Raw genomic sequence first — 27,673 nt, 5'->3', positions numbered from 1 at the left:
TGGTGTCAACATTCTTAAGACCTGGAGACCTGGAGACCCTTATACCTATAATTCCTTGCCTCAGAAAAGATTTTCTTTGGTGGGCAACAGCATGATCCCACAATGAGGGACTACCTTTCTCACCACCCCCGCTACCCAGACCCGCATCACAGATGCATCAGACTATGCCTGGGGTGCACACCTGGACGGCAGGTGCGTACAGGGCCAATGGAGCCCACAGCAATCCCTCTGCACATCATCAAAAAAGAGATGATGGCTATCAAGCACACCTTAATAGCTTTCAAGCCCCTTCTCTCCCCAGGTGCTCTCCTGATCAAAACAGACAACACCACTGTAATGTAGTACATCAACAAGCAGGGAGGGATTCACTCCTACCCTCTATGGAGGCTGGCCACAACCCTTTGGCACACAGCCTCTGCCATGCAACTCCACCTGTTAGCACAATTCCTACCAGGTTCTCTCAACTCTCTGGCAGACCAGTTAAGCAGAAATCTTCTAGACCCACATGAGTGGCAGCTCAACAGATGAACCTTCACCCTAATAACTCAGAAATGGGGCACCCCGAAGGTCGACCTCTTTGCCTCCCACACCAACAATCAGCTCAGCAAATTCTGCACCAGGGAGCATCACTGCATGGCTTGGAAAGTGGATGCCCTGTCACTCCCATGGGTCAATCTGTCGGTCCATGCCTTTCCTCCACTACCTCTCATCCCTAGGGTACTGCTCAAAATAAAGGAGGAAAAACCAAGGACAATTCTTATATCTCCAAACTGGCCTCACCAACACTGGTACCCCTTGCTGCACACCCTGTCCCCACTGCCACCATGGCATCTTCCTCAGATTCCAAACCTCCTGACCCAGAGTGAAGGGGAATTCATGCATCCCCAATTGCCGACTCTCAGTTTGGCAGCTTGGCTTATTCACTAACCCCAATCAATCTGCCAACCTCAGTAAACAGGTTCTAGATGTTTTACGTGAGGCCAGATGCCCTAGCACTAGAAAGTCTTATGCTGACAAATGGAAAAGGTTCTGCACCTGGATTTAGGCTAAGGGAGCCAGTAGGGCACAGCCCTCCCTCCCTCTCATCCTGGATTACTTAGCTGACCTACTACACAGTGGCCTCTCTTTTTCATCTATTAAAATTCATGCCTCTGCTATCTCTGCTCATTGTCCCACTGAGCACTCCCTTTTCTCACACCCCTTGACAAACAGTTCCTAAGAGGGGCTAGCAATTTGAGGCCACCCAGAAGAGCACCGACCCCAGCTTGGGACCTTAACTTTGTGTTGGAAAAGCTCACCTGCCTCCTTTCAAACCAGCTTCTTCTGCAGAACTAAAAATTCTCTCCAGGAAAACAGCTTTCCTTTTGGCCATCACTTCAGCCAGAAGAGTCTCTGAGATGCAAGCGCTCATGGCTGTGGAACCCTTCATCATCTTCCATGCTGACAGGGTATCCCTCAGAACTAACCCATCCTTTATGCCCAAGGTGGTGTCCAGTGTGGCTCTCAACCAATCCATTCATTTAACCATTTTTTTCCTAATCCCCAGAACAAGGGGGAAAGGGTCCTGCACTCTCTAGATGTGCACAGACAGCTCAGATTATATCTAGACAGGACTAAATCCTTCAGAAAGTCTGATCAATTGCTGGTTAGCTTTGCTACAGGAGGAGAAGGCAACGCCATCTCCAAACAATCCATTTCCAAATAGATAGCACACTGCATCCATTTCTGCTACAAACAACACGGAAAGCCTCCCCCCAAGGAAGTCAGGACTAACTCCACCAGAGCAGCCTCCACCTCTGCAGCTTTCCTCAGAGGAGTCCCCACCAGGGACATCCTGGAGGCTGCCACCTGGGCATTTGTGCACACTTTTACCAAACATTACCACTCTCTTCTTCAAATCCAGGGCAGGGTTTGCCTCTGCAGTCTTGCAGGGCATCCTAGCCAGCCCCTAGTTTCCTTGACTGCTTCCACTCATTTCCTCAGCTTTGGGAATCAACCCAAATGTGATGACTGCAACAGTGAAACACGAAGAACATAGTACAGTTGTGTACACTTATCATAAATGTAGATGTTCAAGTGTATTCACTGTTGCAGTCCTGGTTTCCCTCCCTCCATCCCCCTTTTTTCTTCTCTTTCCTTAAAAGGGACATATTGGTATTTACTTTTTACTGGTGGGGTTCTTCCACCAGAACCTGGCTCCTACCTGGGGGCTCCTGACAGGTTAGGGCAAGAAAAACCTGATGTAATGGCATCGGCTGTCTTACTTTATACTACTGATGACCTGACATCAGTCCTGAAGCGACAGAAACTGATGCAAAAATACTAAGCCGCTGGTATTCAGGCCGGCCGAGGGCTACTCTGGCAGGGATCATCCAAATGTGATGACTGCAACAGTGAATACACTCGCACATCTACATTTATGGTAAGTGTACACAACTGTACTTTCCTGCTCCTTCCACTTCTCTGAAAAGGAAACAGAAGGAAAAACATAAGGCTAAAGACCCTACTCCAGGTTGGGAGAGCTTTTCCCAGTCTTTATTCAAGGCCTTTCAGGTATTCCAGACCCAGATTTCCCAGTCAGGCCAATCAATTGTTTCACAGGAAGAATCTGAGAAAGAATTCTTCCTCAGATGAATCCCTGAAGTATTGCTCCCAGATTGAATCCCATAAGGATTTTGCTACTCCTGAAGATGAAGAGACCCTCACTCCTGACATCCCAGGAGAAGATATCTGTTTTGGGAATACTATTTCCCTACTTAGGAAGCAATTTAAGTGGGATGCCTCAGATGTTTCCGAGACCAAGAAAAGATATTTTGAACTCCTGCAGATGGAGCAGCCCTCACCATCTGCAGTTCCTCCTTTACTACCAGCTTTTCAGGATGCCTTCTTGGCTGCTTCCCAGAGCCCAGAGTCACAGCCTCCTGCTAACAAGAGACCATATTGATTTTACAAAGTCTCTGCAAATGAGCAGTATCTTTTTAAGAATCCATCCTGCAGTTATTGCAGTTTCAGCTGACAAGTCTTCTAGGCAGCTACCTTCTTCTTCCCTTTTTCGCACTGATAAGGATAGTAAATTAATGGATAGGTTAGGGAAGAAGATATATACTTCTTCCAACTTGGCCATAAGAGCAATTAACTATCAAACTCATATGGCCAATTTGATCTGGACTCGTTGACCAAGGCCTCTACTCTGCTGTTTGACATGCCTGACTCACCAATCAAGGCTCAGCTGGACACCCTCCTGAACATGGTATCCTAGGTGACCAGACAGTCAATCAAGTGCAGCTATGATGCTGTTGAACCACTTCCAAATTGGCTGCATCTGGTTCTGTATTAAGGAGGTTCTCATGGTTGAGACTCCAACCTTTGCCCTTGCATGTCCAAGTGAAACTGTTAGATGCTTCTTTGAAAAAATCAGCACTCTTTGGAGCTGTCTGTGCAGAACTATTTAAGTCACTGCAGTAAAAAGGGAAAGACTTGCAGAATCTAAAACATTTACTGGTGTTACCAGTTCCCAGATTCCATAGAAACTACCCCCAAAAACCCAGCTTTATTAAGAGGCAGTCCTCCCATTCCTCCTGGTAGAAAATTACCACAGACAAATGGGTGCTCTCCATCACTAAGAGAGGATACTTCATGACTTGGTGGGAATCTCCACCATTCCAGGAATTCCACAACCTCCACCCAGTCAGCTTCCTCTATTCCCCACCATCCTGAGACAACTCCTCTCTCAGGGCACTATAGAATCAGTACCCAAGGATCAAGTAGCCAATGTTTTTTTTTCTCCAGCATGTTTTTGGTTCCAAGAAAAGATGGTCCTTGGAGACACATCCTTGGCCTATCCTTCCTCAACCTCTTCCTCAAAGTGCCAACCTTCAAAATGCTCACATTACAGCACCTTCTTCCTCTTATTCCTCAGCAAGCCTTCATGGCATCCCTGGACCTGAAGCATGCTTACCTTCACATCCCTTTTCATCCCACTTACAGAAAACGTCTTCATTTCTCAGTGGGTTCATCAAATTTTCAGTTCTCTGCCTTGCCCTTTGGACTCTCCACAGCCCCAAGAGTATTTACCAGATGTCTAGCCCTGGTCATTGCATACTGCAGACTACAGGGCATGCAGATTTACCCTTAGTTAGATGATCTCTTGATCCTACACCAAGATTCTCTCACCCCATCTCAACATCTGAACTGGGTTTGCAGGATTTTGCAAAATCTAGGTTTCACTGTGAACCACTTGAAGTCCCAAATGGCTCTCTCACAAGATCTTGTTTTCTTGGGGTGCAGGATAAGGAGAGACTTGATGTCAGATTTTGTCCCTGCCCAGAAAGGGGAATTTCTCACCCAATTTTTCCAAACCCTCCTACCACTACCATCCAGCTCAGCCAGAGAAGTCCTGAGAATCCTGGGATTCATGGCTTCTTGATCCACATGATCCCTTTAGCCAGGATGGACATGAGGAAGTTTCAGTGGGTGTTGAAAAATTCTTGGAACCAACACGTTCATCCCCTGGAAATGAGTCTTCCTCTTCTCCCCTGTTTAAAAAGGGAACTCACCTGGTGGATCTCTACTATCACCCACAACCAGGGGGTGCACTTACAGATTCCTCCACCCAAACAGCATCTTTAACAGATGCATCAGATCTAGGTTGGGAGTCTATCCTTCACAGTACCAACATCCAGCACAAGGTGCAAGGGGAGTGGTCCATTCCAGAAAGGAAGAACCATAACAATCTAAAAGAATTAAGGGCCCTTTACTTTGCAATACAAGCTTTTTAAGAGATTCTTCTGCCAGGCACATTGAAGGTCATTACAGACAGCATGACAGTCCTGTGGTACATAAACAAACAAGGAGGAACAAAATCCTACCCTCTTTGCAGTGTGGCAGTTCAAATCTGGTCCCTGGCAACAACACTGCAGATTCATTTGCAGGCAGTTTACATCCCATCAGAAGACAACATGATGGTAGACACCCTGAACAGGACCTTAACACCCTCCCATGAATGGATGCTTCACAGGGAGGCGTTTCTGGATCTAGTTCATAGGTGGGGTATTCCTCAGTCAGATCTGTTTGCCTCCTCCCAGAACAGACAGATGCACCACTTTTGCACAAGGCTTCCCCATCCATAAGCCTGGAGGGTGGATTCTTTCTGCTTCTCATGGGAGGGAATGCTCCTTTATACCTCCCCCATTTCCTTTGATTCACTAGGTCCTCCTGAAAGTACAGAAAGACAAACCAAAAATACTGTTGGTGACTTCCTTCTGGCCAAGACAGCATTGGTTTCCTCTACTTTTTCATCTAGCTCAGGGCCATCCCCAAAGGATACCTCACCTCTTCGACCTACTCTCACAAGACAAGGAGTCCCTTATTCATCCTCATCTTCTCAGTCTCAATCTGATTGTGTGGGTGATTTTTGATCCCCCTTTAGGCACCTATACAGAGGATGTACTCAATGTTCTGCAGGAGGTCAGAAAACCAAGTACTAGGAGAAAATATTTATTCAAATGGAAAAGATTCTCCAGTTGGTGCCATAAGAGTAAACAGGACCCATCTCAACCTTCTGTTCCACTGGTCCTTTCCTACCTGTGTGAATTGTTGCATTCAGGGTTGACTTATTCTTCTGTGAAAGTGCATCTCTCTGCCATTTCTGCTTGCCTTCCCCTGACTCCACCTCTGGCTTCCAGGCTAGATGTCACGCTATTTTTGAAAGGGGTCCTTCATATTAGGCCTCCTTGTAAGCCCATTTCCCCACCTTGGGACCTTAATTTTTTTCTGGAAAAACTTACACTAGCTCCCTTTGAGCCAGCCCGTTCTTCTTCTCTTAAGTTTTGTACCTGGAAAACAGTCTTGTTAGTGGCCCTCACTTCTGTCAGGAGGGTATTTGAGATCCAAGCCCTTATGGTTTCACCTCCCTACCTTGTCTTCCATAAGGATAGGGTTTCTCTAAGGGCTTAACCCTTCCTTCATGCCAAACATAGTTAATGAGATCTCCCTAAACCAGACCATTAACTTGCCTGTCTTCTACCCTTAGCCACAGAACTCCTCAGAAAGAATTGCACTCCTTGGATGTTCATAGGCAACTGGGGTTCTACTTAGACAAGACCAAATCCTTCAGACAGTCTGATTAACGTTTTGTCTCCTTTCATCCTAGGGCCCTAGGCAAGGCCGTGTCAAAACAAACAATTGCCTCTTGGATTTCTAAGGCTATTGCCTTTTGCTATTCCTTTCATGGAAAACAGCTGCATTTATCTGTCAAAGCCCATCCCACCAGAGCTGCCTCCTCTTCAGCAGCCTCTTTTTCAAGGCACTGATTACTCTTCTCTTCTGGAGGCAGCAACTTGGTCCTCTGTACAAACCTTCACCAAGCATTACAAATTGGACTCCATTTCCAGGGCTAGAGCAGGGTTTGCTAGGTCTATTCTGCACGGTTTCATAGTTTCTGCACCCCTTCCTGCCACCCACATTACTACATAGAGAGCTTTAGTGCTCTACCTAAGGTGAAGAATACTGCAACATGAGAATAGAAGGACATAGAATAGTTATGTAAGAACTTATCCTAACCATAGATGTCCTTCTCTTCCATGTTTCTGTATTCAATATCACCTACTACCCCCCTTCTCATTGACCATATTATATTTTGGTCCTTCCCCTGACTACTGACCTTGTGTCTGGGAGGGGTTTCATGCTTTCTTACCACTCCTATTCCTGAGGGGCTCTCTTTATGTGTCAGCCAGTTCTGAATTGGGTATTTGCAGATATCGCAGATATAGCCGGCATCAGTTTATGGCTCTTACATGCAACATCGCATGTAACCCTGCTTTCAAGACTTTGGTATACTGGATGGATGTCTGGTGCTCCACACAGCAGATCCCTAAGGTGAAGAATATTGCAGCATGGAAGAGAAGGATGTCTATGGTTATGGTAAGTTCTTACACAACTATTTTGTATTACTAACACAGGGTAAAGTGCCTCAGTGTATCAGCTTCCTCCCTCCTTTTTGCATGATTACCTGCTTGGATCCAGTTTTCCTAGGTAAAATAAAAATAACTTCATAATTCAGGTGATCCAAACATGAACTGGATTGGGCCACATCATCGGAAAACCGAAGATGTCATCAACCTGTTCAACTTCATCCGGATCATCTCTTCACCCACTCACCATGGTCCACTACCCTTTAAATACTCTAGTCTTGACTTTCTTTTTCTCTCTGTCTTGTTATACAGTCTTTTCTGATCATTCACCTTTAAAAAAATGAAATGATTCCCTGTTTCACTTTATTGTCAATTATGTCTAACTTGCAAAGACACTCCTCTGTTTAACCAGTAACGTTTGTATTCTTTTGCATCTCTGCTGCTTCATTTCCAGTCCCATTGCTACCACTGAATTCTTCTCCACTGTCCTCCAAAGACAGTAAAAGTGATATAAACCTGGAGCAGGCTAGTCTACGGTTGTGTGAACATTGGCTGTAGGTGATTGTCATAATTTCACCCTGACCCAGTGTGTAAAATGGCAAAAAGTGGGTTGTACATGGATGGATGCATAGATAAACCTGGTGCAGGAGCCAATGGACTTTTCAGGATAGACATGATGGCAGTATGGGGTATCAGTAAGTAGAGGGGTAGCAGAGTTTTGTACCAGCTTCAACCTGTCAGTTTAGTTGTCAGTCAGTCTCAGATAAAAGATGTTACAGCAGTGAAGGCTGGAAGAGACAGTGCATGAATAACTACTGAAAAATCAACTTAGGAATACGATGCTTAATTCAGAAGTTCCAGAGATAGAAACATAAAGACTGACACCTGTTTCTTGAGAGTCAGCTGTTTACCGAGGATCACACCTATGTCTCACACCATCTTTATTTATCATTTGTTGACCAGGTCAGCCACATTAGCCTAGTAGCCTCTTTTAGGGGAAGGTGTGAGGTGGTGTTTGTATTATTAGGGGAAATTTGGTCAGGCATCAGAGAATCTTGCATATTCGTTAGGAGAGTGCTTGTTCTATTTCTAGTGCAGTGGCAGCTGGAAAAACAGCACTACTGGAGATCCAAGATGTTGGATAGCAGAGAGGTGAACACCAGTGCAGTGTTTGAAACTATAAAATTTTGAGGAGCTGTTTCAGCATAATTTGTTTGTTTCATAAGAAACAAATGGTCAAAACAATTGTTATACGACACTCTAGACATGAAGGTTGTGGGATGATATTTTGGGTGAATTGTTTTGACAGAGTGGAAAAGATGTTTTATAGTGTGAAATTATGGACATAATTCAATCAGAGGACTAGGAAGCTATTTTGAAAGAAGATTGCCAGACAAAGAAATCATGCTGAGTTTGTTAAAGAAACCGCAGGAAAAGTGATGAAAGATGAACAGAGGAAAATGGAATGTCAACAATCCAAGGAAATTGATGGTGAGGGTTCAGAACAAAGAAGAAAAAGAAATGGATAGGTATGACCATTGGGATAATTTAATGGTCCCATTGGGAGCAAAGGGCTTTTTTCAGAGCTTGAGACATTTTGTGACACTGTTTTGGCACAGGTACTGTTCTGAAAATGTATTAAATTATAGCATTCTATGCCTATGTTTCAAGTAAAGAAAGAGAAAATTTATTTTATAAAATTTTGAATTATATAGTAATTAATATGACTGTAATATTAATAGGAGATTTTAATTATGATTTGAGAGGTAAAAAGAGAAGAAAGAAGATAATACAATTTTTTTGAAGTTATAAAATGGGAATTTAAAGATTTGGAATAATTTCTGGACATATACTTGAGGTATATATAAGACCGAAATAGATTGTTTTATTATATCACAAGTTTTAAATATAGCTAAGGGAGAAACACTCGTAACAGGATTTTTAGATCACTCAGCCATACGGATAGAAGTACAAGAAGTTAAGGAGTATATCAGATTGAGAAAAGGAATAAAAAGAATAAATGAGAAATTATGGGATGAAAATGGAAAAAGTATATGTACACATTTATGGAAAGATCATATTTCTACTAGAATGTGTTATTAAAACTGTTTTGAGTGTTAGCTGTCTTTGAAAGAAAAATATAAAAAAATAATTTTTATAATGGCAGTCAGATGTTAGAAAAACAGAAAAAAAAATTATAAAATGTTGTGTATGGATGCTTTAAAGAATTTGTAAGGGAACAATAGAGAAAATTATGTGGTAGACTGGAAATTTTATGGAAAGAATCAAGAGAAAATTAAAGAATTATTATTTAAGGAATGATATTTACAAGGTAAGAAATAAGAAGCATCAGCTTATTTGAGTAGCAGAGTTAAATAGAAGACTAGTATGTTGTTGTTTGTCTTTCGGCTTTTCCCGGTAAGGGGTCGCCACAGCGGAACTCCAGTCCGCTAATGATTGGCAGTAGATTTTTGTGAAATGCCAAGGTGCCAGCTCGACGTCCAACCTTCAACGAAGGCACTCCCATTTACGCACGCATGTCTTTCGAATGCTACCCAACCGCGGGGAGGACATGCAGACTCCACACAGAAGGCACTTCCAAGCCCAGCCGAGAATCGAACGGGAGAACCTCTTGCTGTGAGGTAACTGCCACCACCGTACCACCGCGGCTTCAAAGAGAAGATTAGTATAATGAGAGAAATAAGAAGAGAGAAAGGAAAAGTAAGAAAATCTCAGGAACAAATTATGAATGCCGTAATAAAGTATGTAAAGAAAATGCTCCAAGATAGAAAGAAAGTGCAAAATAAAAGAATGACGTTAAAAACTGGCAGAACAAGAAAATAAGTAATCAGAAAATGAGATGTCCCTATATGAATTAGATAAGGTAGTTCGACAAGTTAATTTACAGGCAATTTCATGATCAGATAGATTAGGATACCACTTTTATAAGGATTTTATGGACTGGCAGAAAAAAATATTTCTTAAAAGTTGTAAATGAGTAGTTAAATGAAGGTTGTGTGTACAAAGATTTATGCAGCAGTATACTTAACGGTGTATGGAAAAAGGAAGAGAACTATAATATTGAAAATTGTAGACTTATAGTATTGAACAATACAGATTATGCAAATAAATTAAAACAAATTACGAAAATAATTCAGAAGAGAATGGAAAGTAAAATGAAAAGTATAACAGAATATAACACCTAGTTTAAAGGAAGAGGATATCAGGAATTATTAATATTAGTAAAGGGAATTGTGGATGACCTTATAAACAAGACAGATGAGGCCACGATCATGATAGGTGATTTACATAAAGATTTTGACACAGTAGAACATGTACTTCTATCGACAGTTATGGAAGAGTATAACATTAGTAAGGAAATTAAGAATGTATATTGTTCTGCATATAATAACAATAAAGTAAGAATTTTAGTGAATGGATGGTTAAACAAGGAAGTGGATATAAAGAATGGCATATGTCGGGGATGTCCTATATGTAGTATATTGTTTGCATTAGTTATGGACGTATTTGTCAGAGATGTAAATGTGCAGACGAGAGGTGCTGCTTGTATTACCAATGAATGGATAAAAAATCCAGTCATTTACTTCTACAGATGATATTACATTTATTGCAAAAAAGAAAGTCTGGATGAAAGAAGTTATATATAACATACATCAGTGTTTAAATATAATAGGCATGACTTTAAATTAAAAAAAAAGTAAAGGACTGGTGATATAGTAAAGATAGAAGGAGTATCTTTCTTGATGAATGAAATATCTCTGTTATGAATAAGATTTGAGTGTAAAAGTGTAAGTGAGAAACAATGGAATAGGATACTAGATGAACTAAATGGGCTTTGTTGCTTTTGGAAAACATGCAAGATGTTGTTTAATAAAATGATTTTTTTTATTAATTCAGTTATACTGGGAACGATTGCATATTTAGCTAGTGTCTATATGTTGCCAGTAATGTGTGAAAAAGATATACAAGTAATCTTGGTCAATCACAGTTCAACAATACTGGCTTAGATGCCTGCAAAATAACTGCCAAACTGGAGAGGTCCCAGCTCTGATCCCTGCAGTACCCCACTAGCTACAATTTTAAATTCAAAGAGGGTACCACCAACTTTCACTGCTTGGGATCTATTGGATAGCTACTTTGCAATCCAGTGGACAGTGTAAGGGTTTGCATTAAGTCTGTATAACTTTGTACTAACATTAGCGGGGAGGATGGTGTCAAAAGCCTTGGCCAAGTCAAGCTATGTAGCTTGCATAGACTTACCACTGTCTGAAGTATCTGTAACCTTTTCAGAGAAGTTTACTAGGTTTAAAAGACAGAACTTGCCCTTCACAAAATCAAGCTGAGTGGAGTTTAGAGCAGTTAATTTGTCTGTGTCTGCATAAATAAGTTATGCTATACATTCCATGCTTTTGTATACAAGTCTGGTGAGACTGATGGAGTGTATAGAGAAATCAGTGTGGTTTCCATGCAGCAGAGACAAATCCTGTGGATAGGCTGAGGTTGAGATTAAGCAGAGGTGCAGTAATGATGATAATGCAGCTTCTTAAGTTATCTGGTCACCACAGAAACATTATTATTAGCCTTTTAAGGAATTATAAGCATTGTTCTAAGGTGATTATAGGGAAATTAAATTTTCAGTGATAGTGGGTGCAGCATTGTGGGTAGGTGGGGTAAAGTTATCACAATTGCTTTCTGTTAATATTTTGGCTATTTTTCTTTGGGCCTGAAATCTGTTATATTATTATAGGTGAGTTCAGTGCAGTGTTTTGCATTACTTCATAATTTCTTGACATAACTGAAGGAGAATTGGTAGCTACATTTAATATCCATAGTTACCTTAAGTTTGTACTCTAATTTGCACTTTTTAATAGTGCTCTTAAGCTCCATGCCAGCATGTTTCATGGTAGTCTTGAGGTAGGAGGGGAGGGGATAGCGATTTAATACAACTTTACATTATTTTCCTAATTTTGTTGTACAAATTATTGATGTGGGAGTTCCTCCTGAGATGTTTATTTCTGAATTTACTATTAAATTTAGGGTGGATAGATGCAGACTTTTCTATACAGTTGTCTAGATGCTGGTATAACTTTGAAGTGACTGTAGCAGTTCAATGGGGGTCTATATCACTACACTGAACTATCAGTTCAGAAAACGGCATTTCATTAGGGATGCTATTCATCAAATTCCACTCAAGTGGGGGGCTGTGCCCCCCACATCCCCCACTAATTAGATATACCAACTCCAAGATCACACTACAGTGAGGAAAGGACAAATGTCCTGATTCTTACTGTACCGTGATCTCAGTATGAACAGTTCGACGAACTACATGTTCAATGTAAGTGCACTGAAAATGACATTCACTGAACTGATTTTTCACTGAACTGATATAGACCTGTTCATAAAGTTCAGTCCATTTGCTAGGGACTGTTAGGAATGTTGTGTAGGTCTTTTACAAGCTGATGTAAGTTTGCACTGAAGTTGCTAGTGTTTTTTTTATTTGGTAGTGTACATTAAGCCTGACAGATGAAGTAACTGATTTGTGGTCAGATTTAACCAGGGATGAGGATATGTTTGGTGGGTTACAGGAGGGGCTAGTTTAGTCAGTATGAGGTCAAGTATATTACAGTCTTTAGTGGGTAGTTTTACAATTTGCTCCAGAATATTGATTTTAAGAATGTCTAGGAAATCCTGAGCACATTCATTTTTAGAGGCACAATTATGCCAGTCAGTGCTTGGGTAATGAAGTCCCGTAGCAAAAAAGTATTTGGCAGAAGTGTAGCTAGGGCAGGGTGAAAGGGGCAAAAGTGTTTAGGGGGGGCAGTCAGACAATTCTGATTGCTTTTTAATGCATACCAGCTTATAAAAGTCAGTATTGCATTTTTGGTCAGACCTGAGCACTGCAGTACTTCCTCTGTGTTCTAAACTGTAGCAACCGCTTGCTTCATTGTACAAGCAGTTGTCTATAGTTTTGTGGTTAGGGTGCTTTTTTTTTGTTTTGCTATTCACCTGAAGAGATGTGGGGTGGAAAGATAATAGATCAAGTATTTGTTTCTGTTTTTGAGCAGAAGTCCTTTTTTTTTTTGTTCACTTGAAGAGTTGGAAGGGGTGTGACAATGTAGGACCACCACAGGATGGTAGGTGAGCCAGCTACACATCTGGTATTTGGTTTGGTATTCATCCTCCCTTAAAGATGTTAAGGTAATTTCAATGATCTTTGGGATGGTATTGATGTAAAGCTGTAGCTAGCAATGAACTAAAAGGGTGATTTGGATATCCAGGAAAATCAAGTTAGTGTTTTGAGCAATATGATGTGAGGTGATGATGTTTCTGACAAACAGAGATGCTCTGTCACAGTTATTCAAAAGCATAGAGTCACGGTGAGGACTAAACCCTGTTACAGAGTGAGTACTACCATTTCACTTAAACCGTGTCTCAATAACTGCACAACTATGAATGTGTGCAGGGGTGCCTCAGGTTTTGGCATCTTTATGACCTGTTATGAAGCGTGTAAGCCATCAATGGCAAAACAGGAAGTCTTATCTATCATCTCATCCCAGGCTGACACATACTGGATCCCCTTAGAATGATCCCAGGCTGACACATACCAGATCCCCTTAGAATGATCCCACGCTGACACATACTGGATCCTCTTAGAATGATCCCAGGCTGACACATACTGGATCCTCTTAGAATGATCCCAGGCTGACACATACCAGATCCTCTTAGAATGATCCCAAGCTGACACATACTGGATCCCCTTAGAATGATCCCAGGCTGATACATACCAGATCCCCTTAGAATGATCCCAGGCTGACACATACTGGATCCCCTTAAAATGATCCCAGGCTGACACATACCAGATCTCCTTGAATGATGTAGACTTAGTTTCATTGATAGTACTAGGCATGCTGTTCAGGACACCAGTGATCAGTCTAGCCTAATCTTTCAGTCAACCCAAAGCACTCTCTGATTAAGTGATTTGGTCATGGTCATACATTCGGCAAAGGAAGCCTGAGGGAATTAAATCTTTACCACAAGAAGTAGCTTGTTAACTGCTCAGAGTCCTATTTTCCCACACTAACTTGCTGTATTCAATATCACAACATATCAGCTACTGAAATTGTAAATTTGTACCTTGCAAGTGTAGTGTATTATAATTTGTCGGTGTGTTAATATTGCTTAGTTGTTCTTATACCCAAGATTATAAACTTGTTTTTACTGAGTGTCATTGCTTGGTGATTATTACTTTGTTTCTGTAACTAGAAAAAATAAGAAAGTGCTCGTACGTTACATCACAATAAGCTACACACTTAGTCTGTGATAAATCCATAAAACTTAATTTATTGAAACAAAGAGCTTAGCGCTTTCATCCCTTCATCTATGCTCTGGGACATCATCAGAACTGGTAATATCGCTTAGTTGTTCTTATACCCAAGATTATAAACTTGTTTTTACTGAGTGTCATTGCTTGGTGATTATTACTTTGTTTCTGTAACTAGAAAAAATAAGAAAGTGCTCGTACGTTACATCACAATAAGCTACACACTTAGTCTGTGATAAATCCATAAAACTTAATTTATTGAAACAAAGAGCTTAGCGCTTTCATCCCTTCATCTATGCTCTGGGACATCATCAGAACTGGTAATATCGCTTAGTTGTTCTTATACCCAAGATTATAAACTTGTTTTTACTGAGTGTCATTGCTTGATGATTATTGCTTTGTTTCTGTAATTTCCAGGGTTGCATATACAAATATGCATATTTATTAATAGTATGTCTTTGTTGTTAAAAAATACTAATTAAATCTCTTGAGAGCTTTGCATGAATGCAACATTACTACACCCAGCATCCTTGTTCCTCTTCTTTTTTGTTTTCAGAACTAATAATTTCTCTTTTTTGCCATGCAGTTTGCTCTGGCTGTGCATCAATATCCATTGAATATCAACCTGCCATTATGACTTTCGATTTCTTAACATTCTGTCTGTTTCAACACCTTTCGTTCCTTCTATTTTAACTAGCCATGTTTGTCTTAAACTTCATTTAGGAACGTCTTATTTCTTACCTGACAAAATAGTGCTCTTCTGTTTCACTTTATACACTTAATACATTAGGATTCTCCTGACCTATAAAGGTAATTCAAAAGCAAACATTTAACTATCTTATTGTGGTCACCTGATTTAATATTTGTATAAACATGTACTATTTTGTGTCATAATTGTCTTCAAAGTATCAACACAAAATTCCACACATTTTCTACACGAATGTGTTTTCTTACATTTCTAGCATGAATGTGTGCATAAGATTACAATCATGTTGATATACCCTTGTTTACAATTTACTATAATTTTCTTTTGTCATAGGTTAATTGACAATGTTCCAGTTGATTCCACACGGGATGTCCTCCTCAAGGTTTATAAGGGTGTTTTTTCTGATGGATTTAGTTTGGGAAAACTTGCTGTGATATTGTTCTTTGCCTCTAAGCTTGTTTTGAAGGTAAGTCTGTACATCTGTAATAGTTATTTATATTTTTCTGCAATTTCAAAAATTAGATCTGTTATACAAAACACAGATAAATACATTTTGCATACTTCTAAGTATATTTTTTGTGATGAAAATTTCTGTGTGATTCAGTGTATGCATGTAATATATTCCCTTAGATAAGTTGTATGATCACATACCTTTCCTTTTTAACCATATGTTTACATTTTGTGTATTGTACATGGAAAGGTGTCATATTTGTTGATTAGTCATTTGGTAGATTCCGACTGCTTGTAACCTCAAGGTCATTGGCATGACAAGTCTGTCTATGTACAACTGCTTTTTTTAAATTCTTCAAATTCATTTACATTCTTTCAGTAATTTTGTCTGTTCATCTTATCCACTACTGCCCCCTTCTCTGTTTTGCTTTTGATCGTTCCCAAAATTACGATCTTCTCTAGTAATTCCTCTCTTCACAGTATGTGGTCAAAGTATTTGAGCTTTAATTAAACTCTCAGACCTATAGAGCATAGTTCATAACTTGACATGTTACACAAATCACTTCAACAAAAAAGGTAAACTGTTCAGAAAGGAAACTTAGAAAGATGGACCAGAAAGACAAATGCCATATACACCTGAAAAAAGAGAAATATATGACTTGTACATAATGCCATAATCAGTAACATCTGCTTTATTTTCGTATATTTACAGTATAAAACAAAAATTGCAGACAGCTGTATTACCACCAAACAAAAGAGTGAGAGACATTCGTTGAGCATGTATTTAGTGTCTCCAAAACAAAATGTTTAGTACTATACTGGTATAATTACAGATGAAATTTCAGTATGTAGCTTTCAGTAGTCATTTTACATTGTTATTAATTATGGCAAATGCAGTAGTTCATATTAATTCTGTACTGAAACTAGATTGCCATATTCTCCTGCCAGATGGGAATGAAAGTGCCTCTGGTTTTGCAGTGGAGTCCTTCTTTGCCTATCCTTTTTTGTTTGCCTTTTGCCTTTGGTTGTATACAAAGTGTAGACAATAGGTACATATCTTTGGGAAGAGCCTTACATGCATTTGAAATCCTGGAGCATGTCACGCAGAAGTTAAAAGAATTTTATAATATTTACATTACTGAAAGAATCATAACATTGAAATCATTGTAATGCCTCCTATTCTGCACTTAATGAAAATGTCTTTGCTTGTAAGTGTTGTGTCAGAAAACAAAAACAGACAGACTAAAAAAAAACATGTTTTCAATTAGTAGGCCTAGTTCTTGAGCCTGTAGAAGTCATTCTGAAGGCCTAAGATCTGATTTTCAGGAAGGTTCACTGTAGCAATCAATTTCCTCATATTCCTCAACATAAAACTACAGCGATTAAGCCCACTGAGAACCTATAATCAAGCTTTCACTTTCTTTGATTGGTAAGAGAAGTTTTATTTTAATTTATATTGTATTAGTGATCACTGTTTTTCACTGTTTGGAGGTAGAAAGGGACTGCTTGTTAACAAGGTTTACTTTGATTCATATTTTGTTGTTTTACCTTTAATTTCACTGTTGATTGTTAGAAAGGAATAGGTTTTAGACAGGCAAGCTCTAGCCATCCCAAGGGGCCTAGACAGCTATAAATTTACACAGAGAGGAAAATCTTGAACATATCTAAACAATCCTTTCTTGGTTTGTGACTTACTGTGGAGTTGATTGGTAAGAGAAGTTTTATTTGAATTTATATTATATTTGTTATCACTTTTTCTCACTGTTTGTAGGTATGAAGGGATTGCTCGTTAACAAGATTTACTTTGATTCATGTTATTGTTTTACCTTTAATTTCGCTGTTGGTTGTTAGAAAGGGATAGGTTTTAGACAGGCTAGCTCTTACCACCTCAAGGGGCCTAGACAGCTATGAATTTACACAGAGAGGAAAATCCTTAGCATATCTTGGTTTGTGATTTATTTATCTTTATTCTCAAAAAGACGTGCTACTGTGAGTTATAGTGAGCAACATAAAGGAATTACAACTTTTGTCTGACTTGTAGAACTTACTGTACTTTATTTAGTTGTATATTGCTGGTGTAATTTTTTTGTCATAGAAGTTGATTTAAGTTCTCTTTGAATTATCTGGTTACTGATTTTGATCTTTTCTTTTGTAATATTGAATTAATTTGAAGCTGAATATGGATTCCTTAAATGAGTATGCAATTAACGATTTGCTAATGCACACATATCTTTTATAGTGTAATAAATGCTATGCATATTTAAAAGTAACAGCTGATAACAATGGTGATCTGTGTTCCTTGTGTCAAAAGTTGGATGATTTGCTTACCATTGTTAGAAGTAAATCTAGATTTAATGATGATGATTGCACTTGTGCAATTGGCATGGTTTGGAAAACTGTTGTTTCAAATATTAATGACTGGACTGATGAACTAAATAGTGTTAGGCATAGAACAAATAGAAGACGTTTAAGAAATTATGCATCTATTTTCTGCAAAGATCATTCAACCCCATGGAACAAGATGATGCCGTTGACAACTCTGGAATGTTGGATGCAAGTATTCAGCAATCTGAGGATCCAGTTTGTTTAGAAGGAAACAAAAAAAAAAAAAGAAAGGAAGAAGTTCACAACAAATAAGGATGAAAAAGAAACCGGTTAATGACTGTAAAGGAAAGAGAATACATAGTAAAAAGGACACTGTTTTGTTATGTAACACACAGGTTACAGGAAATTATAATATTTTCTATCAGAAAACCTTCAGTCTACAGGAAAATGCATCATCCTTCCAACAGAGAAGGTAGAAAAAAAGAGGCAAGGGGCAGGAGAAAAGGAAGAAATCAAAACTGAACGTGGAAGGATTGAAGAACATTACTGTAAGAAAAAAGAGAAGAAAGACATATGTTGACTACATGACTCAGGCTGCGGATTTACAACACCAGCTGGATGAGAATTTAATACACAATGAAAGCAGTAGGATTAATAAGACTAACAGTGACAAAAAAATATCCTTTGTAACAACTGGTAGAGCAGATATTACTGTATTAGAAGCTGAAGATTCTTCAGAGCTCACCAGCAAATATATTCTTTAATTGGAGAGTCAATTATTGAGGAACTGATACGTATATTTGCAGAGATGATAATGAACATCGAGTAGTGTTATGTTTGCCAGGAGCAAAAATAGAAGATGTGAAACAAGCCTTGGAACGTCTTAATGTAAGGAAGTATGGATCTGTTTTTATTCATGTTGGTACAAATGATGTCACCAACAATGATTCTCTGACTGTTAGTAGGGAACTGACAGCCTCCTTGGATAATATTGCTTGTACTGGTGTTAGGACATATTTTTCACAAATCACCTGTAAAAAGGATAGTCAGGTCACTGTGAATGAAAAGATTTTTTGGGTAAATACCTACATGGAAAAAATGTCCTGTTTAAAAAAATAGAAATGTGTATAGCATCCAAGCTTTGTTTTGGGCACAGGTGTTCAGACAGGATGATGTGCATTTGTCTAGATCAGGGAAGAGAATTTTTGCAGCAGATGTTTTGCAATATTTGACAAACACTAGACAGGATTTTTGCAATGTCTAAAATTTAACAGCCCACAGATAGCACCATTAGGTGCCTCTCTGATGGTTGTTAATGCTAGGAGCATTAATAATAAAGTTTTTTTGTTGGGAAATTCGCGACGTTCCCACAAGATTGATGTTGTTATTGTTTGTGAAACATGGTTAAAAAACAATGACTGGAAAACAGTTCTGTAAGGGTATAAATGTTTTTACTGTAACAGACATTCTAAAAAAAAATCAGGTGGAGGTGTTATGATAGGGATTAAAGATAGCTACGTGACCTGTGATTATTACATGTTCAGTGATAACACCAGCACTGTAGACTGTGTAACTGTGGCGATAAAGAAACCCCGGAACATTTAACAATTGTTGGAGCGTATAGATCACCAATGTCAAGTGCAGATGACCTAGAGGAATTCATATCTTTCTTACATGAAAAACAGGGTCGAAGAATAATATTAGCTAGTGAGTTAAATTTACCAGAAACAGACTGGAATAATATTGATTCTACAACGTTACTAGGGAAATTATTCACAGTGTGTATTCAGGAACAACAATTGCTTCAGATTGTAAAAAACCTACCAAGGGACGAAACATACTAGACATTGTTTGTGTTCCCAAAGAAATTACTGTAACTTCAAGTCAAGTTTTAGCACCACTGATGTGCCATGATCATGGGGTTATAAAGGTTAATTTGTTGCTAGATAATTCTACCAAACTGAAATCTAAGCCAATGCACAGAAGGTTAATTAAAGATTATATGGAAGCAAAACAGTCACTATGTAAAACTAACTGGAGTGAAGTGTTCAGTTGAAAAACAGCAGATGGAATATGGAAGGTTTTGAAAGAGAAACTGAGTGCAAAAAATAAAAAAAAATGTTTAACATCAGGATAAAGGCATACAATAGCAGGCAGATATATTTCCATAAGAACAAGATATCTGATTCAGGTGAGAGACAAAAATATAAGAAATGGAAGAGATGTCAAACTACAGCTTTGAAAACTGAAATAAACAAGCTGGACAAACAGATTAAGCATAGTGTGAGACAAGATCAAGAACATTTTGAAGTAAATGTATATAAAGATGTTGAGTATAATAGGAAACCTTTTTATAGATACATAAGATGTGGAAGGAGTAAAGACACAAATTTGTAAACTGTGTGCAGATTCTAAAATTTATTCTCAAACACAACAGATTTTAGATATATTTACAAAATCTTATGCAAAACAGTTTGGCTCCACAAAAGGGGTGGTAAGTTGTCCTAGTGACATCCAGGTATCCCCAGATACTGGGATCAAATTAGACTGTATTGAAAAAGAACTGCACAAACTGGATCCAAACAAAGCACAGGGAGGAGATGGAATAAGTAACAATGATTTGAGAACACTTAAGCAAGAACTTTCACTGCCATTACATCTATTATTCACTAAGTCATATAAATATGGAGAGATTCCTCAAGATTGGAGACATGCACTTATTAAACCTGTCTTTAAGGGAAAGGGGAGTAGGACAAACCCAGAGTCATATAGACCCTTAAGTCTACTTTCATGTTGTGGAAAAATAATGGAGAAGGTAATACTGGATAAGTTATTGTGAGAACTGGATAGGTTGGGACTAGAAACCATATCTCAGCAAACATATGTTGAAAATAGATCTATTACCACCTGTAACATGATGATGTTCATCGTGCATACAGCTGCAGTAATGACAGATGAGTTTTCAGCCGTCAGGCGGTCCCTCAGTCGGCCGAATTCCAAAGTCTTGGTCCGGCGTTGGTTGTTGTCGCTTACTCTTCTGACGTCAGGAAGGCCAGAGTATATAAGACACAGCCGACGCCATGTTCTCCAGTCTTTTTTGCCGCGCGGTGCCCGAAGCAGAAGCAGTTCGCAAGTGCCGGTCGGCCAGCTCCTGAATTACAGAAATATTTGGAACCGAAGTCTTCATTAAAGCTAAGTACCCCGTTGGGGAATCTTTTCTTGCCTCAGACCGATGTCAGAAAAAGTTAATAATTGTATTTCTTGTGGGAAGCAAATACCGCATAAGGATTTCCATTCCCTCTGCATACCTTGTTTGGGCCCAGACCACGACGTCTCGGGCTGTCGCTTTTGCGCTACCTTCAATAAACGCACTATCAAGCGTCGGGCGGAGTTCGCCCAACACTTTTTCGGTAAAGCTTTTGATTATAAAATGTCGTCGGACACTCCGACTACCGCTTTACCCAAAAAACGCAAGGAAAAGGACCGACATGCGAGGTCCGCGGTCTCCACCGACACCACGCCGAAACAGGCTCCACGTGGTCCGGTTCTCAGTGAGACGCCTTTGCAGTCCCTGACTACCGACGACATGCCTTCAGCGGTGTCTTCTGTACCCGAGACCGCTGGGTCATCGGCCCTTTCCCAGACTACAACCGAAGCTCCAGCTTATACCGAGCCTACTAATGTGGACAGATCTACATCCACTCAGGGTGTATTCAGACCTTCAACCTCCTTTTCTATTAAGGCCTTTACCAAAGCCAAAGCAGCCAGGCATCACACTAGGCCTGCTGCTCAAGGCCCATCTCCTGGACCCATGCCTAAGAAGCAGATGCTTAAAATGGCTGAGGATCTAATAACTCTTATCAGAGGTTCTCAGCCCCCTCCTGACAAGAGACCCAGAGTGGAGGAAGAATCCCCCTCTTCTGATCAGGGATCCATTATGTCAGAGCATTCCGATGCTGAGGAACACTCTTATTCCCCTTTTGAGGATTCGGATGCTGAGCAGTCTATTCCGTCTGTATCCCCCCCTGAGGATTTTTCTTTTGGGGAAACCTTACACACCCTGAGGGAACACTTCCATTGGGAAGGCCAAGACTTTTCAGACTCCAAGAAAAGGCTTAGGGAATTTCTTTGGTTACCTCAGCACAGACCCCTGGCTATTCCCCCTGTCTTGGAGGTACTGGATGATGTCTATTCGGAGGCTTGTTTAAATCCGGATTCACTGCCTCCTGCACCAGTTAAGCCTGATAGATATTACAGAGTACCCAGTTCTCACCAATTTCTCTATAAAGGCCATAATGCTGACCCTGAAACCATTTCACAAGGCCCTAAGGGAATAAAGGCCTCCACTTCCAAGAACCCATTACCTGCAGAAAGGGAATCTAGATCCCTTGAAAGGTGGGGTAAGAAGGTTTATACCTCAGCCACCCTTGCCATGAGGGCCTTAAACTGCCAGTTTCATATGATTAAATACCAACAGTTCCTGTTAACACAATTAAAAAACAAAATGTCTCAACCTGAACAACCAGATTTAAAAGTTACAGGATATGATGCATAGTGCAGAACAAGTGGGTAAACACACTTTACAATGTGGTTATGATGCCCTAGAGGCCTCCAGTAGAGCGGCTGCTACAGGATCAGTCATTCGCAGACATTCCTGGCTTAGAGAACAAAATCTGCCTGATCATGTGAAAGCAAAACTTCTTGATGCACCTTTACAGAAGGATGTTCTTTTTGGTACCAATGCTGAGGATATATTACGAAAAATGGAAGAGAAAGCCAAATCTATGCAGACTGTCAAAGCTTTCTTACAGGTTCAGCCACCACGATTTAGCAGGAATTGGCCATCAAAAAACTGGTCCTTTCCAGCCACTGACAAGCCCCAAAGAGGCAGATACAGACGAGGAAGGGGCAGAGGGCAATCACAAGGGTCTTATAGAGGCAGACAATGGCAATCTCCAGCACCAAGAGGTGGTGAAGACAGTGCACAACAATACAGGAAGCAAACTCAATGACTCCCTCATTTCCATGCCAAGCAAGACTCAACTGGCAGCACCTTTGGGAGGAAAACTAGCATTATTTGCAAGCAATTGGCATATTGTCACAACAGACAAATGGATACTGGACATTATAAACAGAGGCTACAAATTTCAATTTCACACTCTTCCAAAAATGAGAGGCATGCCAAACCTACCACAAAATCAAAGGGTAGAGGCACATCTGCAAATTTCAAAGCTCCTAAACATGAGGGCTATACAAAAGGTACCTACGCACCAACAAGGCCAAGGTTTTTATTCAAGGCTTTTCCTGGTACCAAGAAAAGGAACCGACTGGAGACCCATTCTGGACTTATCAATACTAAACACATTTCTACTCATACCAAAATTCAAGATGCTCACATTACAGCAACTTCTTCCCATGCTGGGCAAGGAGTTTTGGCTGGTAACATTGGACCTCAAGGAGGCATACCTGCATGTCCCAATCAGACAAAGCTGCAGAAGATACCTCAGATTTCTTGCAGGTTCAATCCACTATCAATTCTCTGCATTGCCCTTTGGCTTATCTACTGCACCCAGAGTATTCACCAAGTGCCTGGCATCAGTGATTGCATATTGCAGACAACAAGGGATACAAATTTACCCTTATCTGGACGACTGCCTGATCCAAGCGGACAGCAAACATATACTACTGGAACATCTGGCATATGTGACACAGTTACTGCTTTCTCTGGGATACACCATCAACAAGGAGAAATCAAAGCTAACACCTTCTCAGAAAATAACCTTCCTGGGTGCCAGCTTGGACACAAACACCCAGATGGCATACCTTACGCCAGAAAAACAAGGGCAATTATCTCAGTACTTCAAAATACTAGCAAAAAGCACCAGGCTTACTGCAAGGAAAATCCTGCAGGCTCTGGGATTCATGGCATCTTGCATTCTTCTAATCCCGTGTGCAAAGCTGCATATGAGGAAACTTCAATGGTACCTAAAAAATCTATGGTCTCAACACAGTCACAGCTTGGAAGCAATCATTCCAATAATTCCGTGTCTACAAAAGGAATTTCTATGGTGGGCCCAAGCATGTCAACTAAACACAGGCCTCCCATTCTGCAAGCCTCAAGCAAAACAAGTCATAACCACAGACGCCTCAGATTACGCCTAGGGGGCGCACATGAAGGACAGGTGCATTCAGGGCAGATGGTCCCAAAAGGAAAAGCACCTGCACATCAATCAAAAAGAAATGCTGGCAGTAATAAATGCAATTACAGCTTTCAAGGACTTCCTGCATCCAGGACAATTGCTCATAAGAACAGACAACACCACAGTAATGTGGTACATAAACAAACAAGGAGGAACTCACTCATACCCCTTGTGCAGACTAGCCATGACTCTTTGGAACTTGGCTCTAGAAAGACAAATCGAACTTCAAGCACACTACTTGCCAGGGACGGAAAACACACTGGCAGACACTCTGAGCAGAAATATGACAGATCCACACAAATGGAAACTACATCCACAGGTGTTTACGGACATAGTCCAAGCGTGGGGGATGCCAGATATAGATCTTTTTGCCTCTCACAGAAACCATCAATTGAAAAGGTTTTGTTCAAGGACTTTCCATCCAAGGGCCTGGAAAGTGGACGCCCTTTCATTCAGTTGGACAACATGGACAGTTTATGCATTCCCACCTCTGCCTCTTCAGCCCAAGGTACTTTTGAAAGCAAGAACAGACAAACCGAGGATGATACTGATTGCTCCAGACTGGCCAAGGCAACACTGGTATCCACTCCTGAGGAGTCTAACACATACTCCTCCCTGGTCCCTGCCTCTAATACCTCTCCTGCTGACGCAGAACAACTACAAGACCCTACACAGCCAGCTGAAAACACTCAACCTCGCTGCATGGAAAATCCCTTAACACCACATCAAACATTACTGTCCAAGGAGGTGCAGGATGTCATCTTGGAGGCCAGAAGACCATCCACTAGAAAAGCTTACTCCGCAAAATGGAAGCGGTTTTGCTGTTGGAATGAGAAAAGAGGACAGGACCCTAGAAAACTGAACTTACCTCAGGTTTTACAGTACCTAGCTGAACTACTGAGCAGTGGACTTTCATTTTCTTCAATTAAAATACACGCCTCAGCCATCTCTGCAGAATTCAACACGGATCCTCCTTTATTCTCACATCCACTCTTACGGCAGTTCCTCAGAGGGACTAAGAATATAAGACCTCCAAGGAATCAACCAATACCAGCCTGGGACCTTAATTACATACTAGAAAAATTAACTTTGCCTCCCTTTGAACCTGCTGCTACAACAGATCTACAATATTTGACCTGGAAAACAGCTTTACTTCTGGCCATCACTTCAGCTCGCAGGGTTTCTGAACTCCAGGCCCTCATGGCAGTGCAGCCATTCCTCATCTTCCATCAGGACAGGGTTTCCCTTCGCACCAACCCATCTTTTATGCCTAAAGTGGTCTCTAGGGTAGCCTTAAACCAAGCCATACATCTTCCTACTTTTTATCCTAACCCTCAAAACAAAGGGGAAAGGCTGCTTCACTCTTTAGACATCCACAGGCAGCTACGTTACTATTTGGACAGAACGAAGCCCCTCAGGAAATCAGACCAACTTTTTGTGTCCTATGCTGTAGGGTCTCCAGGGAAACAAGTTACCAAACAGACCATTTCCAAGTGGATTGGCCACTGCATACGGTTTTGTTACTCTTATCATGGGAAACCTGTCCCCACTGGTATCAGATCTCACTCCACCAGGGCAACAGCCACCTCTACAGCCTTCCTCAGAGGTGTGCCTACTAAGGATATCTTGGAGGCAGCCACCTGGAGTTCTGTACATACCTTCACAAAACACTACCATCTTCCTTTATACTGCAGAACAAGAGCAGGCTTTGCCACTGCTGTTTTGCAGGGCATTCTGGCTCAACCCAGTTCCTCATAGTACCTACCACCCTATGCATAGCTTTGGGACTCTACCCATCTGTCATTACAGCAGCTGTATGCACGATGAACATAGTACAGTTTTGTACCTACCATAAATGTAGATGTTCGAGTGCTGATACAGCTGCAGTACAGGTTTCCCTCCCTCCTTCCCCACTTGGCAAGGGCATGGGGCCTAACAACCATTTCATACCTCCGAACTGGGTTATCCTGCTATGTTTTATTTGCTTGCTTACACTGATTTTGCATTTCTTTGCATAAATTACACTTGTACAAAAGCTTTATTTATGTATTGCCTTCCTTTTGGGGGCACCTGACATCTGGGGCAAGAAAGACTGAAGAACATGGCGTCGGCTGTGTCTTATATACTCTGGCCTTCCTAACATCAGAAGAGTAAGCGACAACAACCGACGCTGGACCAAGACTTTGGAATTCGGCCGACCGAGGGACCGCCTGACGGCTGAAAACCCATCTGTCATTACTGCAGCTGTATCAGCACTCGAACATCTACATTTATGGTAGGTACAAAACTGTACTTTCAATAACAATGTAATAACAGCTATGAATGAAAAATTATGCTGTGATGTGATTTATATAGATTTCACTTCAGCATTTGACAGGGTCATGCACAAAACACTGATCAGTAAATTAGTACAACTAGGTATTGATGTACGCTTGATAAGATGGATAGCTGCATGGCTTACAAATAGGACATGGCAAGTAAAGTAACATACAGCAGCTTGACAGGTAAAATCCTTGGTTACAGTCAGGGTGTCCCACAGGGCTCTGTCATAGGCTATTAGTTGTTTAGATTGTATCTTTCAGACCTAACTTTTTCATCTGAGGTGTTCTACAGTCTATACGCAGACAACCTGAAATTGGGTAAACTGATTACATGTGTTACAGATAAGGCATGTCTGCAAAATAACTTGACTAAATTGACCATTTGAGCACAGGAGAATAACATGCTGATAAATACATCAAAAACTAAGCATATGTGATTTGGTAGGCATAAATTGAAAGGTGAATATTTAATACAGCACACAGTGATTGAAACTGTAGACCCTTTTAAGGACCTGGATATATGGGTAGATTCAGCTATGAGTTTTTCTAATTATGTCAACCAATTGGTTAATAATAGTTATAGAACTATAGGTTGTATAAAAAGATTTATTAGTTACATTAGACCCAAACTTGAGTATGGAATAACAATATGGGAACCCTATAAGAAAACAAGCATGAGTAAACCGGAATGAGTACAATGGAAATATACCAAGGGTATCCATGGATGTGAAAATGTAAGTTATTATGAAAGACTAAAATATCTGAGCGTGTACAGTGTGTCTTACAGATATCTATGAGTAGATCTTATTCAGGTATGTAGGGCATTTAGTGACAACTACCTCTGTGAATGTTTGGAGTTAACAAAAAGTACTAAAGAATCATCAGACAACCTATGTAGGAGATTCTGTAGGAATGAGAAGTGTTCTAATTGGTTCTCTGACAGAGTAGCTGATGCATGGAACAGACTACCAAATTACATTAAAGCAAGCACTAGTTTAGATATTTTAAGAACAGCCTGGATACTTATTATGGGAACAAGTGTTTTGGTATATTGTCAAGCTAGAAGGGCATTAATGCCTGTGCTTGAAATATTTTTGTGTATGTATGTATGTATGTATGTATATATGTATGCATGTATGTATGAAGCTGTCGTGAGCCTTCTTACTATGTTCCTCTGACTGCAATAGCTGCAACATGAGAACTTGCCCAGTTAGCACTAAATGATCACAAATAAAAGGTAAAAATCTCAGTTCTTTATTTTAAGACAGATGAGCATTGCAGTCAAACAGTGTTTGGTCTCAAAGAGGGGATCCCAGTGGGAGTGGGTGTACACCAGGGTTCAGCTCTCAGACCACTGCTGTTCATACTGGTAATGAACTACATTAGCAAAACAGGTTGGAGGGGACAGATCAACAAAG

The 27,673-nt window shown here is 40.3% G+C and overlaps 1 protein-coding gene across 1 annotated transcript in view; it reads left to right on the top strand.

The window, feature by feature from the left end:
* LOC122811046 (apoptosis regulator BAX-like) overlaps positions 1-27,673 on the top strand; it is a 302,247-nt gene that overhangs the window by 185,040 nt on the left and 89,534 nt on the right. The window contains exon 4 of the mRNA XM_044082583.1: positions 15,293-15,425. Coding sequence (XP_043938518.1) covers positions 15,293-15,425 — 133 coding nt within the window. The remainder of the gene's footprint in view (positions 1-15,292; positions 15,426-27,673) is intronic.

Source organism: Protopterus annectens, chromosome 9.part0 (assembly GCF_019279795.1).
Source record: "Protopterus annectens isolate FY-2018-M chromosome 9.part0, PAN1.0, whole genome shotgun sequence".
NCBI lineage: Eukaryota > Metazoa > Chordata > Ceratodontiformes > Protopteridae > Protopterus > Protopterus annectens.
Note: the sequence above shows the minus strand (reverse complement) of the source record. Positions and strands in the feature narration are given on the sequence as shown.